The 16,601-nt window shown below is 30.7% G+C and overlaps 2 protein-coding genes across 4 annotated transcripts in view; one reads left to right on the forward strand and one right to left on the reverse strand.

Moving 5' to 3' along the window:
• Nucleotides 1-16,601, reverse strand: part of HUWE1 (HECT, UBA and WWE domain containing E3 ubiquitin protein ligase 1) — a 158,327-nt gene that overhangs the window by 101,953 nt on the left and 39,773 nt on the right. The gene's annotated exons all lie outside the window — the stretch shown is intronic.
• Nucleotides 1-16,601, forward strand: part of stol (voltage-dependent calcium channel subunit stolid) — a 66,445-nt gene that overhangs the window by 13,263 nt on the left and 36,581 nt on the right. For all 3 annotated transcript variants that reach the window (XM_076405303.1, XM_076405302.1, XM_076405304.1), the window contains exons 4-5: nt 7,678-7,903; nt 11,878-12,299. In XM_076405303.1, the coding sequence (XP_076261418.1) occupies nt 7,678-7,903; nt 11,878-12,299 (648 nt within the window). The remainder of the gene's footprint in view (nt 1-7,677; nt 7,904-11,877; nt 12,300-16,601) is intronic.

A 16,601-nucleotide genomic window follows, 5' to 3' on the forward strand; every position in this document is an offset into this window, starting at 1 on the left:
TGCTCGAAACCCTGTAGCGCCAACAGTGGCATATTGATTGAGAAGTAGACTCCATCTCCGAGTGCCAGCTATCAATTGATGATAATGGTGATTCATATACCTTCAGTAATATAGCCTGAGCACCTGAGCGCTATTACTGGAAATCACTTGGATCTACAATCTACTTAAAAAAGCATGAAGTCTTATATAGAGGCTTTCATTTTAAAAGAAATTTTTTTTCAAGTTTCTTTTTAATTTTTCAAAAAAAAATTTTCAAATTAAAAAGAAGTATACATTCTCTATTCCAGAACATCAAAAAAACCTTATATGGCATTATATAAAATATTGCTGTTCGTATATTAGAGTATATGTTGACAAAATGTGTTTTTCATATCTGATATTGTATTGTAACATTGTTACAAGTGTTATATTATTAAAATTGGTTTATTATTATTTAAAAGTTATATTTATAATGTTATAAACGCATACATACCCAGGAGGTAATGTGGATAACAAGATATTTGACTGCAAATCCTCCTTTGAGTTTAGAGATAAAAGAGCCGGCTTTTTTAGACTTTAAAAGACTGGTAGACAATAGCAATATATTGTATTACTCATTCTCAAATAAAGTAAATCTATAACGTGACACATTCATAAAAAACTAAATATAGGGTTTTTACAAGGGTATGATGACACAGAGGTCGAGTTTCACAAAGTGTTTTGTTTCACGCTTATATGCAAGCACTTAAGATTCACTCACTTAGTTCGTACGATTCGAAGTTTCAACTTGTTCTCTCAAGTAGTTTGTTTATACGTATTTTTGCAGTTTTGCCCAGTATTCTGGACTAAAACCAGGCGTTGGATTGGGTTATGTGGGACTGCCTCTAGGCTTACCAATACACTAAACCGAAACCGCCTCACAGTTGACCCCTGTGGATCGCTATTGCTACTGCATTAAATTTGAGGATATGGCACCAGCTGATCGGGCAGCCGCTATTGGGCACGAGGACCCGGTGATTTTATTGATTCGCGAACTTGAGTTAATACACAACTGGATACTGTAATATGGAGGCAAAAATTATGACTGCAGCGACGGACGAGGTCGTTTCAGCCTAGAAAAGGGGGAGGTTAGCGGTGACGCGGTGCTAAGCTCCCAGCATGTCGACCAGCTCGCGAACAACCGCGTTTTCAGAAGAACTTGATCTGAGTTATTGTTACCCCATAGGTCCAAATTGGTTTTATAATTGTATTATAGATCAACCTTTTTGATTGTAGATCAAGCTGAGTGTATCTACCGACTAACCAGTATAGTTGTTTTATTTTGGTTCTAATGTGTTTTGCTTTTTGTCTAACATGATATTTCCAATTTAATCTACCGTCAAGATGGATTCCAAGGTATTTAACTGATTCTGCTTGAGGAGTCGGGCATCCATTGAGTGATATAATTAAGTTTTTATTATTTCGCCTTAATGCAAAATTAACGTGGACAGATTTGGAGCTATTAACTTACACTTTTTCTATTGCCCTAGACAGAGATATATCTTTTGCCATAATAATTGTGTCGTCAGCAAAGGTTCCAAGTAGTGTTTATTTTGTTGTTGGAATGTCAGCAGTGTAGAGCAGATACAGGAGAGGTCCTAAGACGCTACCTTGTGGAACTCCAGCCGAAATTGTTTTAAATGTCGAGAACGCCATTTCGTGCGATACTCCAAATTTTCTTCCGAATAAATATGACTCAAGCAATTGACAATAGTTACGCGGTAAGAATTTGCTCATCTTACAGATTAATCCCAAATGTCAAACCCGATCAAAAGCTTGTGAGACATCCAGGAATATTGCAGGGCAGTATTTCTTTTCCTCAAACGCTCTTTCAATAGCCACAGTTACTCTGTGCAATTGATCGAATGTTGAATGGTGATTTCGAAAACCAAACTGGAAATCTGGTATTGTTACAAAATGTTTAACACGTTTAAATATTAGTTTCTCACATAGCTTTGATATTGCAGGTAGTAGCGAAATAGGCCTGTAAGATTCGACTTGTTCTGCAGGTTTGTCAGGTTTTCTGAGTATAATTATTTGTGCCACCTTAAAGCATTCCGAGACATGCTTCAGCCTTAAACAGATAGCCCGTATATGTGGCTAAAGGAAACTTTAGATTTGAAATTTGATTTTAAGATTGAGAATTTGAGATTTGAGAAGATTTGAGAGAGTGCTACATCCTTGTCAAAAAAGGTTATTGTTCTACAAACTGGGTCTTTTCTTACGAATCTTTACCTTCTGTTGGTCTAGAAGATTAAAATAATAGTCTAAGTTTATTATTTAACTAGTTAACGAATAATTCACAAATAAAGCTATTCTGCATAAAAAAAACAATGCTTACAATATTTTGACCAATTTATAGACCACAATTTGTAAGAATCAGATTCAAACCATTCAAAGGTTAAAGTTTCAGTTTCATTCAGATTTGTGGTAAAAGACCAAAATCCCATCCGCAGCAATTAAATAATGGACAAAACCTTTTTAAAGCTGTATTCAAATGTGTTTTTGTCCCATTGTTAATTAATGCGACATCCTTTGTATACCCAGCTTTCTGAAAGCCAAACATCAGTCAAAATATTGTTCAGATGACTTAATCAGAGAGGATTCTACTAAATCTCCCTCTGTTAATTGATGATTCGAGCATCAACAAAAAACAACAGATCTAATAGCATTTAACCGTTATCAAAGAAACTTTTTAGTCTATAAAAACAATTCATAATCGAATTCTGTGTTAAATAATGAAATTATTAAGTTTTATGGTTTTCATTATCAGTTCCATGCATTATATATTATAACATTTTTTATTATACCAAATTTTGTATTTAATTCAAATAAATAAAAAACCAATCAATTTGAAAAGCCTTTACAATGTATATAAACTCGAAAAAAAAAAAGAAAAATTTAAGTTAATAAAACCCATGTCAAACTTCACATTATACCTTTCTTATTATGTATATTTTTTTTTCGATATACTCAAAACAAAAATGAGGAAACTTACTTTAAATTCGACGTCTTGCCTCGACATTTGATTTGAAACATCAATAATGTTATGTTGTAATACGACAAATCACTAAATTTCGATTATTAAAGAATATTTGAAAAGCCTGAAATCCACTTTCATTTCGGTGATTGACATATATTGACAATAAAACTCACAAACATATTTTTAGGATTTTAAAATAAAAATAAATAACGAAATGGAAAAGATGAATTTATAATTTGAAAGGAATTAATTATGTGTTTGAAGGTTGACATACAGCGGATGGTGAAAATAATATGAACACCTGATATATGCACAATATTTGTTTATTAACAAGGTGTTGAGCCATCATTCATTTTAAAACAGCTGAAAATATTCGCAGAATAGATTAGTAAAGTGTCTAAATACTTTCCAATGGAATGTTTAACCATAGGCTTCTTTTCTGGATCTTCGTACAGAAACTCGCCCGCTTGTAGCAAAAAATGTCAACGATGATTCATCATTGACATCATTCAGCGCTTCGCCGATGATGTTTTGCCATGTTTTATGAATGCTGTCATTACAGTGGATACAGTAGCTCGTGAAGCGCTAAACAACATATGAGAGAGAGATATCATATATTTCACCGATGGCTTGTTTTACCAATCGCAGATAATACACGGTTTTCATATTATTTTATCTATATCCCCTGTAACTACTAAATGTAGTATATATATATATTTAATGTATGTTCGTCAAAAGGCACGTACAAAGTTTCACATATATTTTTTTATCTAAAATAATCAGATATTTGGGTATAATGTTATTGCTGAGCTGTTGTGACGGAAAATCGGAAGTTGTTCAGTGAAAAAGATATTCAGTTTGCTATTTAAGCACTAACTATAGCATATAAAACCTAGCGAACCCCGGGGCCTGAAGCATTCCTTATTTTCAATCATTGTTTCTTTATCCCTATTTTTCCTTATACGGCTGCACCTACCCATTGTAATATTGAATAAAATAACTTCTTTTTGTACTTAAAAGTCTCCTTTTACCAACGAGGCTTTATCTGAACTAGACCTACAATTTAACGTGGACTCCGAACCACGGTCCTCGGCATTAAGTCTGCCGACTGGCGACTGACCAAATTAGAAATCATCCCAGAAGACATTTGGTCTCACCCAGCCTGGTTACTGGCGTGATTGGTATCATTTTCCTTGTCGGATTTCGCACTCTTGTTTAAGGACAATTACAAATGTTAAACAATCACAAACATAAATTTACGACCATGCCCCAGCAGGATTCGAACCCACGATTATCGCAACAGTAGGAGGACCGTCGCTTTTGCCACTGCGCCAAGTAAGCCGGTGTGTAAATTATTGAATAAATATCTAACACTAAAAACATAAAAATAAAATATTTTAACAAAAAAATTGAACCGACTTCAAAAAATAAATAAGGAACACACTAAAAATTAAAAAAGAATCAAACTTAGATATTTAACACAAAAAAAACATTTTAAAATAAAGTATGTGCATAATAATTGTTGTAATAACTAAATAAAAATAATCAAAAGCCTTATTTAACCTATCTATTACACGTATTTTATATTCTACTATATACACACAATCTAGCTTAATATACCTACCTAAACCTATTTATCTATTTACAATCTTATTTTAACTCTAACTATAACTGATCACTTTGAAGTTGGTGCCGATCCCAAACAATACAAAAATAATATAATTTTGTGACATACAAAAAATTAAATTACGAATAAAACAAATATAATTTGTTGTTCGCGCCTACTTTAAAGTGATCAGTTAGTTGTAGTTAAAATAATATTGTAAATAGATAAATATGTTTAGGTATGTATTAAGCTAAATTATGTGTATATAATAGAATAAAAAATACGTGTAGTAGATAGCTTAAATAAGGTTTTTAATTTTATTTAGTTATTACAACGATTATTATGTACATATTTTATTTTAAGTTTTTTTTGTGTTGAATATCTAAGTTTGATTATTTTTTAATTTTTAGTGAGTTCTTTACTTATTTTTTGAAGTCGGTTCAATTTTTTTGTTAAAAATATTTTATTGAAGAAATGTTTTTATATTAGTTCATTTATATTAATTTGTGATATGATAATTAACAAACGTAGAATTTTTTTAATACTATAATAACTAATAAATAACAAAATTAATAAATGCGGGGTTATTAGAAATATCTGGTTAGCCAACCAAAACAAGCGTTTGATCATTAAAAATTGTAACCTTTTATATGTACACGTTAGATTAGTAATTTGATTCAAGCTGAATGAACTTGACAAATAAATTAAACCCCTCGCACAACAACTAAATAAAAATTTACTTCATTCATATATTTAGCTAAATAACTGTAACGAAGAGATGTAAACATTAACTAAGATGAATACTATTGCATGTCTCGATGCGCTTGATTGATTTTTACACGGTAGATTGAACATCTTCTGCTAAATATACTGGAAGAAATAGCGCTAGTGTGATTAAAACTTTGATTGTTTTACAGAAATCTCTGAAAAAAGTACAAAATTATTTCGTATACTCTGATATAAATTAAACCTCTGGCTGGAACAAATATATACATGAAGTTAGACCTTTCAATGGTTTTATTTATATCATTAAATCGTTTACTCTTTACACATTTCAATAAAAATATCCAACATTCTTTGAAGTACTCTTATAAGACGTTTTTTCAATACCCATATAATTGTAGTATTGTATATTAAGAATGCAGTATTTGGTTTTGGAAAAGAAGCAATTACTCTTCGAAAAGGTTTATTTCCTATGGGTTATATGATAACATGAAAGAAAATTAATTTATTAGTAGCACTTTATTGATGCAATAACAGGTAGTCATAAACAAATCAAACAATAAAGAAATAAATTAGACCTTGATGCCCTTTAATGATTTTATGGGACATAATACGGTTCATGCTATATATACAGCGAGAACTAAAAGTTAGCATCACTAAATCCTTAACCGCTAGACACGTATCAACAAAGATGTACAACATTATTTCAAATACTCTGGCATCAGCCAATGTGTTTCCTCAGTTACCCATTGAATTGTGGTGTCGTATATTAAGAATGCTGGATTTGGAGACGTTACTTGCTGCTTTCAGAGCAACTTCATATATACGCTGTATAATCAGTGGAGACATAATACTGCGTAAACGAGTGGAAGAGGCAGAAGAGGAAGAAAAAAGGAAACATTTACAACTGCTCATCGAGCCAAGGATGATGATTCGAATAACCAGAGTTGGACCACATAACATTTTTAGCCCGAATTGTCGTAAAATATGTACAACTAAATCGAACAACTTCGTTAAACAAAATGTGCAAGTGAATAAAAACAACACGAAGAAAAGCAGTCGTAACTCGAAAAAATTTGTTCCCTATAGACTATAGAGATAGGTATGAAAATAAATATATTTTATATATATATATATATATATATATATATATATATATATATAACATCATCATGTAAGATTTTTATTTGTCTAAAAAATTACGTTCAATTAAATTAAATGTATATAGTGACTAAGTAGATTGAAGAATCCATCAAGATCAATATGCAAATAAACTGAATCTCTCACACTCAGATAAAATATTACTTCATTAAAATATTGAATAAATAGTAGCTGTAGTGAATAAATATAAACATTAACTGTTTTGTCCTTGAATTATTTTTATACGGTAGAATGCTGATATATGAACTGATTTACAGAAATCTCTGAAAATATAGAAAATTCTTTCCGGAATACTTATGCTCTGGAAGTCACAATTGCTTTTCTCCAATTACCCACAGAATTGTAGTGTTACATATTAAAAATGCCGCATTTAGATAAATAATTTGCCACTCTAAGACCGTCATCACATATGAATCACATTAGAACTGTCGCAAAGTCAAGTCACTTGGAACGAAGCTAAAGGAACCACTAAAGAAACACTATGCGAAACACCAAAAATCATTCAAAAAGGTCTGTTTCTCAGAGGCTATGATGAGATATTCAAGAACAAGTATATCAGTAATGGCTTAAGCTAATAATATATTGATAAGATATTGTTGATGTAAGATTCTACCTTCAAATAAAGTACAAATGTTCCTAACAATCGCTTTTTATTTTATTTTATTGATATAATAAATTACGATAATACCAAAGGAATTTTGGTTCGAAATAAATGAACCCCAACAATCCCATAAATTTTAACTCATTGATATATTAATTGAACAAATTTAATGATCAAATAAGACTAAATTCTGTTGGAGATCTGCTTCAAACGAATTTAATTTTATAAAATATTAATTTTTTTATAGAATATTATTTTATAAAGAAGTTAACCCTCTTATAACACATATGTTACTATATATACATAATACTAGAATAGCGTATGATATGATATCTTAGATTTAATTATAAATAAGATAAGATTCAAAAAATATAATCATATTAACGCTAACATCAAATGTAATATACAACCATTAAACAAAGAGTATTTTAGTTTGAAATAACAATTAAAAAACACCGAAAATTGAAAGAGAAACACTTAACTGGAAAATTATTCATATTGTTATTTTTTAATCACACATTTTCATGTCGAAACTATTATTCTCAATTCAAGACGATATAAACTATATATATTATCAATTCCTAGCGTATTATGGACTCTGCTGAACAAGCAGCGTTAGCTTGGCGCCCTGACAATTCTGGTTCGACCCCAAAATACTACAACGCCGAACGATTGAATGCATTCGCTCCTGATGGACGACCAGCAGATGGTACACGTGAATTGGTTCTCACACCAAATCCCCATTTTGACCATCTACCGGTTAACGTCAGTTTAAGCACGGTTTTAACACCATCCAGAGTACAAGATTCAGGTAAGACTATTTATTAAAAAATTATAGAATTCAATATACAAATATTGTTAATGATAGCGTATAATTGTTAGTATCATACTTAGTGACATATTGAAAAATTTTACAATTATAGATGCACATGAAATTATATATAAACAAGTCATGCATCCATTAATACGTAATTATTAATCTCGATTTTAATTATTCAATTAGTCAATTATGATATATATTATGCAGGTCTGCAACAAAATGTTTGTGAATTTTCAACTGATTTTTATGTGCCGGTATGCTGAAAACGAAAACAATATGAAAAAAAATCCAGAAAGTTTGGAACTGGTTTATTGCGTAGATTCATCAGAAAGAAGCCTTAAAGCAGCTCTCTTTCACAATGGCGGTTGTTATGCTTCCATTATTGTAGGTCATTCTCTGCACCTCAAAGAAACCTACAGGAACTTATATTGGTCTTTCGCAAATTAAAATATGAAGACCAAGATTGGTAGATGTGCGGCGATTTTAAAAAAATGTACATATTGCTCGCATAACAAGCTAGGTTTATCAAATTCTCCTTTGGTGCTTTTTGTGTCTATGGGATGGCAGAGACCGAACAAATCACTGGGCCGAAGAGAGTTGGCCACCGAAGGAGCTTAAATTTGGTGAGAAAACGTACTCCAAGAAACATTGGTACCTCCACATTAATATCTTTTACTACCACTACATATAAAGTTGAAATTGATGAAGCAACTTGTAAAATCATATCCCAAAGATGGAAATTACTTTAAATACATGGTTTCAAAGTTCCAAGGCTTTTCAGAGGCAAAGGAAAAGAAGGTGTTTTATCGGACCAGACATTAGGCGTCTTATAATTGGCCCACAATGATCACGAACATGATGGATCTTCAAAAATAAGGGTAGATTGATCATAAAATCCTCAATTCCAAAAAAAAAGAGGTCGCAGGGAATTCTTTAGGTCATATCATACATACCCTAACTATAAACAAATCGTCAAAAAAATGCTAAAAGCATTTCAAGATTTAGATTGCCTAATGAGTTTAAATATACATTTTATTCATTTCCACCTCGACTACTCTGTGGAAATGTTGGGAGATATGAGTCAAGAGCTGGGTGAACAATTTCACAAGGAGATTGAAGAGATGGAGAAAAAATACCAAGGAGAAGAGATCAATTATATCAGACTACTATTGTGCCTTCCTGGTACTTTTTACAAGCGAAAATGTACAAAGAGAAGCCTCACTGGGAAAAAGAAAAAGTTTTAGTGCGTGCTAGTGAACGTATATTAGATTCAAAAATCGTTAATTATTCGTAAATCAAATAATACTTTAACTCGTTTCACATCTTTAATAATGAATCAAATTATCATGAAACTCCATCCTATGACAAGAAAAAACTCATTTTTGGATTCAACACACCCAAAAACATAACCAAAATAGCTCTTAGGCATGTTTTTTGCAGACCTGTGCTATTCTCTTTTTAAGTTAGTAAAATAATATAATGAGCAGTGTAAAATAAAATATTAAAAAAATATTATCTAAATATCCTAACTAAAGTATTAATGAAAATTATTACAGATGATAGTTAATTGCATTATACCAATAACAAATTTCCCAATTATCTATATAACAGAAGTACTGAAATATGTTAATAATCGTATAATAGGTATATTACACCCGAAACATGTGCTTTAAAATGAATATATCCGATTTTAAAGAGGTGATAATTTATTATATAATGATTTCAAAATGCAATATTGGAAACAATTTATAGTCATTTTCTGTTTGGTAACATCTTTTGTTCTGATTTAATTATTCATTAATATTACTTAATGATAATGTTGTAGTTGATACGCAAACAAGTAATTAAATTATTTAATTGATTTTATTTTATTTTTTAATATTCAATTACTTTTTTGTTATTCCCTGATATTCTAGAATTTATAATATATTGTGTTTTCCTGATATACAAAAAAAAACTCTGAAAATAATTATATAATGTAATCGGTAATAATAAAAGAGAGGAAAAACTTATTAATAACGCTATATATGATATTATATTATATTATTATATTTTCTGTAATTTATTTATATTTTAAATGATAGATAATCATTATATTTAATTACATCATTTTTAATAATGACAAAAAACAGTTAATTGAACTAACAATAATAGATACAACCATATATATCTGGTCCGTATCAATTCATTTATATAAGCCGAACTAAAAAATATACAAATTACGTAATAAAATTAAAAATACACAACTCAATTAACATGTTCTATGTAAGATATGTGAAGCAGTAATAATTAAATAAGTTGGGCTGCACAATTACAACAGTTTTATTATTGTTTCATGTGTGTTCCAGTTTGGTTCTGTTCTAAATGATATGTTTTGTAATGCTAATATGCATTCTGTATGTAATCAAATTAATTAATAATGAATGGCATAGAAATGTAAACACCATGACTGCTTTTATTCATTTAATTTAATTGATCAAGTTATATATTTTTGACAAACATTATATATCAGTAAACTTATTGAATTTAATTCAAAGCATCATCAATTCATTTTTATATTTTTTAATATATTTCAATTTAATTATGTCTTAGTTTTAATGGCTTATCATTTTAACAAGTCAATTGAAAAGACCCCGGCGGCCTACCATAGGAAAACACATTTTTTTGCAAAATTAGTTATTTTATTCAACATAATTCCCTTCAAAGGTGATACGTTGATTGTCGTGATTCTCCAACTTTTTGATACCATTGTTGTAGTACGATTTGTCCTTTGCTTCAAAATAGACTTCAGTTTCGTCGATCACCTCTTCATTCGACGAAAATTTCTTCCCAGCGAGCATTCTTTCTTCGAGATCTGAGAACAGGAAATATTCCCTGGGAACCACATCTAGAGAATACGGTAGATGAGGAAGAAATTCATGGATTTTTGACATGGTGCATTGTCTTGGTGAAGCACTTTCTTTTTCTTTATATGCGGCCATTTTTCGGAGATTTCGTTCTTCAAACGACCCAATAACGCTACGTAACGCTAGTCGCTGTTGTCATATGTCTAATAGTCAATGAAAGAAAATTATTCCATGCGCATCCCAAAATACAGACCCCATAACCTTGCCAGCCGACTGTTACGTTTTCCCACGCTATGGAACCGGTTTATCGTGTGCAGTCCACTCGAATAATTGTCGATTGGGCTTCGGAGTGAAATGATATCGACGAAAAAACTCGGGTTTATTACTCTTGATCATCTTCAAACACTGCTCCGAATCATCAACTCGTCGTTATTTTTGGTCAAAAGTGAGCTCGCGCGGCACCCATTTTGCACAAAGCTTTCTCGTACCCAAATATTATTGAATGATATTATGTACACCTTCAGTTGATATCTTCAGAGTTATATTCCGACTATTTCATTCAGTTTCAATTTACGGCCATTCAAAATCATTTTGTGGATTTTTTTAATGTTTTCATCGATTTAACAATCTCTTTTAGTCCACTGCGTCAGTGCTCATTACATCACGTCTAAACTTAGCATATCAATCCTTGATAGTTCATTTTCCTGAGGCAGCGTCCGGAAACTCGGCATCAAGCCAAGTTGATCCATTTTTTTTCACAATAACAAAAGCTGCTTCACTCAAAATGCTATAATTCACAAACTATTAATTCGATAGCAATCAAATTTATACACACATCTTTTGACGGTTACGGATAACTAAAAAATATATGGATTTAATTCTAGTAGCGTCATGTATGGCCAGGCCGGGGACTTTTCAATTGACCTGTTAAATTTTGATTTCAAAAAAAATTTTAATAAATAAAAATAACCGCCTTTCAATATATCTTTATTCCATACTATATAGTTCTGCTAGTTGTATAATTAGAATAATTACTATATATACTACTACACTGGGTCCGAATTTTTAAAATAGTCCCTGCTGTAGGTTGTGTATCTATTTTCTAACTATTCTCTTCAGATACTGAAGTCTCTGGAGCTATACAATGGTCAGCCCACCTGGATCCCCTTTTCGTCAGCAACTACGAAGGAGATCCATCCCTTTCGTGGCAATTTTTTGGAAGCTCATCCGGATTTTTAAGGCGATATCCCGGAATCGCATGGCCACCAGAGGATCTCTCTACGTTACAGGAATCACGAGCTGGACGTAGGCCCTACGACTTTAGATCGTCTGCTTGGTATGTGGGAGCAGCAACCTCGCCAAAAGACATCACAATTTTATTAGACGCGTCTGGTTCGATGGCTGGGCATAGAGCGAATTTAGCTAGGGCTTCTGTAGAAGCTATATTAGATACGTTAACTGACAACGATTTTGTGAACGTGTTCAAATTTTCCGATGTGACTGTGGAGACATTGCCTTGCTTCAGGGATCAACTTGTACAGGTAATTATACCGTTGTTAATTTTTTGTTTACAGGCCAGAATTGATTAATATATCGATTGAATGAATGTGTAGGCAACAGTAGCTACTTTTATCTAGTATTTGGTTAGTTAGAACAAACTGATATATGTCTGAATATATTGCAATTTTTTTGAACTCTACTACTTAAAAATATATAAAAATCCAAAAATATATAGTAACTTATATAATAATGTCAATTTATATATCATTATAAGGTAAACTTGAGACATATTTTAATTACAAAATAAGGACCGGCATTATTTAGGCACCCATCTTTTTGCAATCATTAATCATGGCTATTTTATGAAGCATCCCCATAAAAACATATAATGGTATTTGAAACGTTATCGTAGAAATGGGACCCGTTATGGCACGGAAATGCTCAAAAACCGAACTAAACCACCTGTGAACTGATTTATTCATCGTTATTAGTATCTAAGATGGGTAACAGGAGGTAGTTTAATATGATACATTGTTTACAACAGATGGGTATCCACGGTTACAATATCGCAATTCAAAATATATCACAAATTAAAAATATGTGAACATGAATTATTGCTTCAAAAAAAACTAGTTACTACATTTAAAATAGAAATATTTTCGCTTTTTGTGATTTTGAAAAACTCTCAAAACTGAGGGAAGCTGATAAGTTGCACATTTGACACCGCACGAGTGTCAACAAGGAAATATATTTCTAAAGCAATCAATTTGTACTGTTCTTAGTGTCGACGTTGTATTTTACTGAATATTTAATTATTGGTACAAACATTTTAGAGTAGTGATCTCCATCTTAATGAACAATCATGTCCTGGACTTATAAATTACAATTTCACATTTTCAAACTTTTAAGGTACATATTTAAACTTATAAAACTTTGATCGATGAAAACTTAACACAAACGCAAAACCAGCTATTTCTAATACTTTATAACTAATAGACAACCGTCACCAACACACACACAAACAGGCGAAGGGTGTTGAAAAATACATATTTTACGAAAATCCTATTTGCATGAGGTTGTGGAAAGATCCAGAAATGCTTTTCTGTGTAACCATTGGGATATAAAGGAGGTTTTTCATTACAACTTCCCTGAAATTGGCCACACGATGATGATTGAGCAACGACCAACCAACAAGTGAAGTAGATTGAAAAACGGCGTTTACTGGACACTGAAGCAAAATCCTGTCGAAGTTAGACATATTCACCAAACTTATCCCTATCTGACTACTATTTCGCTTAGTTTCACGCGCGACAATATTCATATATTATCTGTAAGATGGTACAAGGTCATAGAAATCAATAGACAACATTCCTAAAATTAGGTTCGTTGTTGTCTATTTTTCATATGAAATGAATTTGCTGAAAAATATTTGTCTATTTATCATTTAATATCACTAAGAGGATATAGTGACATATATTTGAAAATTGTCAAAAAATACTTTTTATTTCAAAAACAATGTATTTCAAAACTCAAAATCATGGGATTGAAATATTTATTCATACATACATAAAGTTTCAACAAAACTAAACAAACTTACTGGTGCCTACCACTAAACAAATGTTTTTGTTTCCCGATATTTCATGAATATTGATTATATGAAAATAGGTTATATACACAAACTAAGAAAACTTACTAAAACAACAGGTTCACAAGACATCACTGTCATATAGAAAATCTACTATATAACAAAAATAAATTCAATACTTTAAATGTAATAATTTTTATTGAATAAAAGATAGATTAATACTTTTCTTTTAGGTAAATCGAAATAAATTAGTAGTACCAGGACTGCGAATTAAATTAAATTTTTTAAGATTTAGAAAAACACCTAGAACAAGGTGTAACGCATACCATATTATCGGTCGCTTTATAATAATAGTTACAGAGTCTCAAAATAAATAAATCATTTTTCTAAACTCGTATTATGTCAATTACGAGTCAATAAACCACCATTTGCAGGAAGATTTAGTTTTCCTGTTTAATTCCATGAGATATGCGGCTAAAAATGATGCTACTGAAATCTGAAAAAGTGAAAACTACATGGAAACGCTTAAATGGAAAGTCTTATCCTATGCGTTGCATTCACCAGACACTGTTCCTCTTGATTATAACTTATAACAAAAGGTGGGAAAATAAAATAATTAATATTTACAATAAAATTACAAATTAAATTTAATTTTAATATTATAATATTTTTAATAATAATGTTTTTAATAATAATTAATAATTATATTTTAATTTAATTAAAATTAAATTTACAAAAAATCTCTGAAATTCACTGTCCTCATATTATTTAAACAATAAATATAAGTGAACTATTTTGGGTTTCCTTATTAAGACCAAGAAAGCTATCGGGTAACGTATGTACGGATCTAGGCTTATATATCGATTTTAAAGTTCTACTCTTCATATTAAGGGTGCGAGCAAGGAAGAGTTAGGGTAAAATATAATAGTATGCTATCCACTTTACAAACATTGAAATTGAGTGGAGAAATTTTGATATCGTACCAAGAGCTGCAACTTCTATTGATTTAAAACGTTTACGACTAAATTTATGTCGAAATAATATATAAATAGGTTCAGCTTTATTATTATGTTATGTTATTTTCATTCTTGGGTGGAAAATATAAATTCTTAAAAAACAAGATATTTTTAAATATGTAAATCATATCAGGTTTTTTTATTAAGTTATTTCTCTCTGAGTTGATTGAAACTTTCTATAGTAATAATAAGATTTGTTCAAACAACAATATTGTTAATAATATAATTTTTTCTCTTTTTAATTAATATTGCTTTATATATATTTTAACAGTATTTAGAGTAAATTTTTAAGAATATTTATTATTAATATAACTTTTTTCTTATTTTTTTATTAATAGAAATTTTTAGTTTTTCTTTTATTTTTTTTAAATTTAATGTTGTTAATATTTTGGAGAACACTTTGAACACAGTTACCTTATCTCAATAAATCTGAAATAAGTTAATCTTATAAATCATTCGTTACAAGAATGAAAGAAAATATAACAAATATGTTACATTATATGATTATAATATTTAGTTAACATCACTGTTTTGGTTTAGCTTTAATTCTTAAGTTTTTTAAACATAGAGGAAAATCCTCCCATAATACTTATACATCAGAACAAGTAGTAATCAAAAGAAGCAAGGTCTGGAAAATACGGCGACTGGGGTAGCACTTAATGTTTCCAAGTATGTTGTGTTTTTCTGTCATGCTGAAGAATAACATTTTGTGTCTTCGCTCGTATTCTGGCCGTTTTTCGCGCAATGTTTAGCTCAAACGCTTCAATTATACTCGATAGCGATCCCCATTGGTGATCGAGTAATGTCTTCTAATCTCCAACTTCAGAATTTTTTGGCTATACAGAACGTTCTGTGTCCTCCGTGTCAAAATCACTACTTTTAAGGCGTCAAAACTAGTGTTAACATGTTGAAATCGATGGAGCATGATTGCTATAAGCTTCACGCAGCATTCGACAAGCTTCAGTTGCCTTTACACAAATCGCGTCGATACAAATTCAGACATTTTCAACACGCTGAAAAAATGTTTTGCTCGCACTTCGAGGAAAGGACACACATTGAAAAGTGAAGCATGTTAGTGAGGCTTCAACATGAAATTGGTTATAAAAAAATGAATTTATAGGCCTGATTCAATAAATATGTAAAAATTAAGTCATATACCCATATAATACAATTTAATATTTTTAATGCAACTTTAACTGGCCATATCTAAGGAAAAATCCCAGAGAGTAATAAGTAATACAGGCACCAACATTGTAAGAAAACGGAAAAGTCACGAAGTAATCTAAAAATAACGGGGAAAAATCTATATCATAACTTCAATCTCGAAAAAATAAAATAACCCTAATTGCGCATGTAAAATTTGAATTTCCTGATACATTAAGATCCTCGAACACGCCATTCCAATCTATTAATAGTACGACATTGCATGTGTAATGTAGAAATGGAAAGTGTCGAGTAAAAAACTGACCATAACAAAAATCTACGATGAATTATTGTTTGATTACTGAGTACACGGTCTGATAAAAGATGATTGTAACATTCTGAGATCATTTGCCTCACACGCGATAGGCAGCTTGATCAGTTTAGGCGATCAATCAAACGAAAACGTTATTTTCAATGAATTATTTATCAGATAACTAGTAGTAATTTTCATAAAATTCCGACTAACTTTATAAGTAATAATTATTTATTAATGTTATATTATCATGGATCATGCAAAACACATTGCAATTTACATTAAT

The sequence above is a fragment of the Rhynchophorus ferrugineus genome, unplaced genomic scaffold (assembly GCF_030347505.1).
Source record: "Rhynchophorus ferrugineus isolate W39M unplaced genomic scaffold, kcgeb_rfMv2 rfM5, whole genome shotgun sequence".
In the NCBI taxonomy this organism is placed as follows: domain Eukaryota; kingdom Metazoa; phylum Arthropoda; class Insecta; order Coleoptera; family Curculionidae; genus Rhynchophorus; species Rhynchophorus ferrugineus.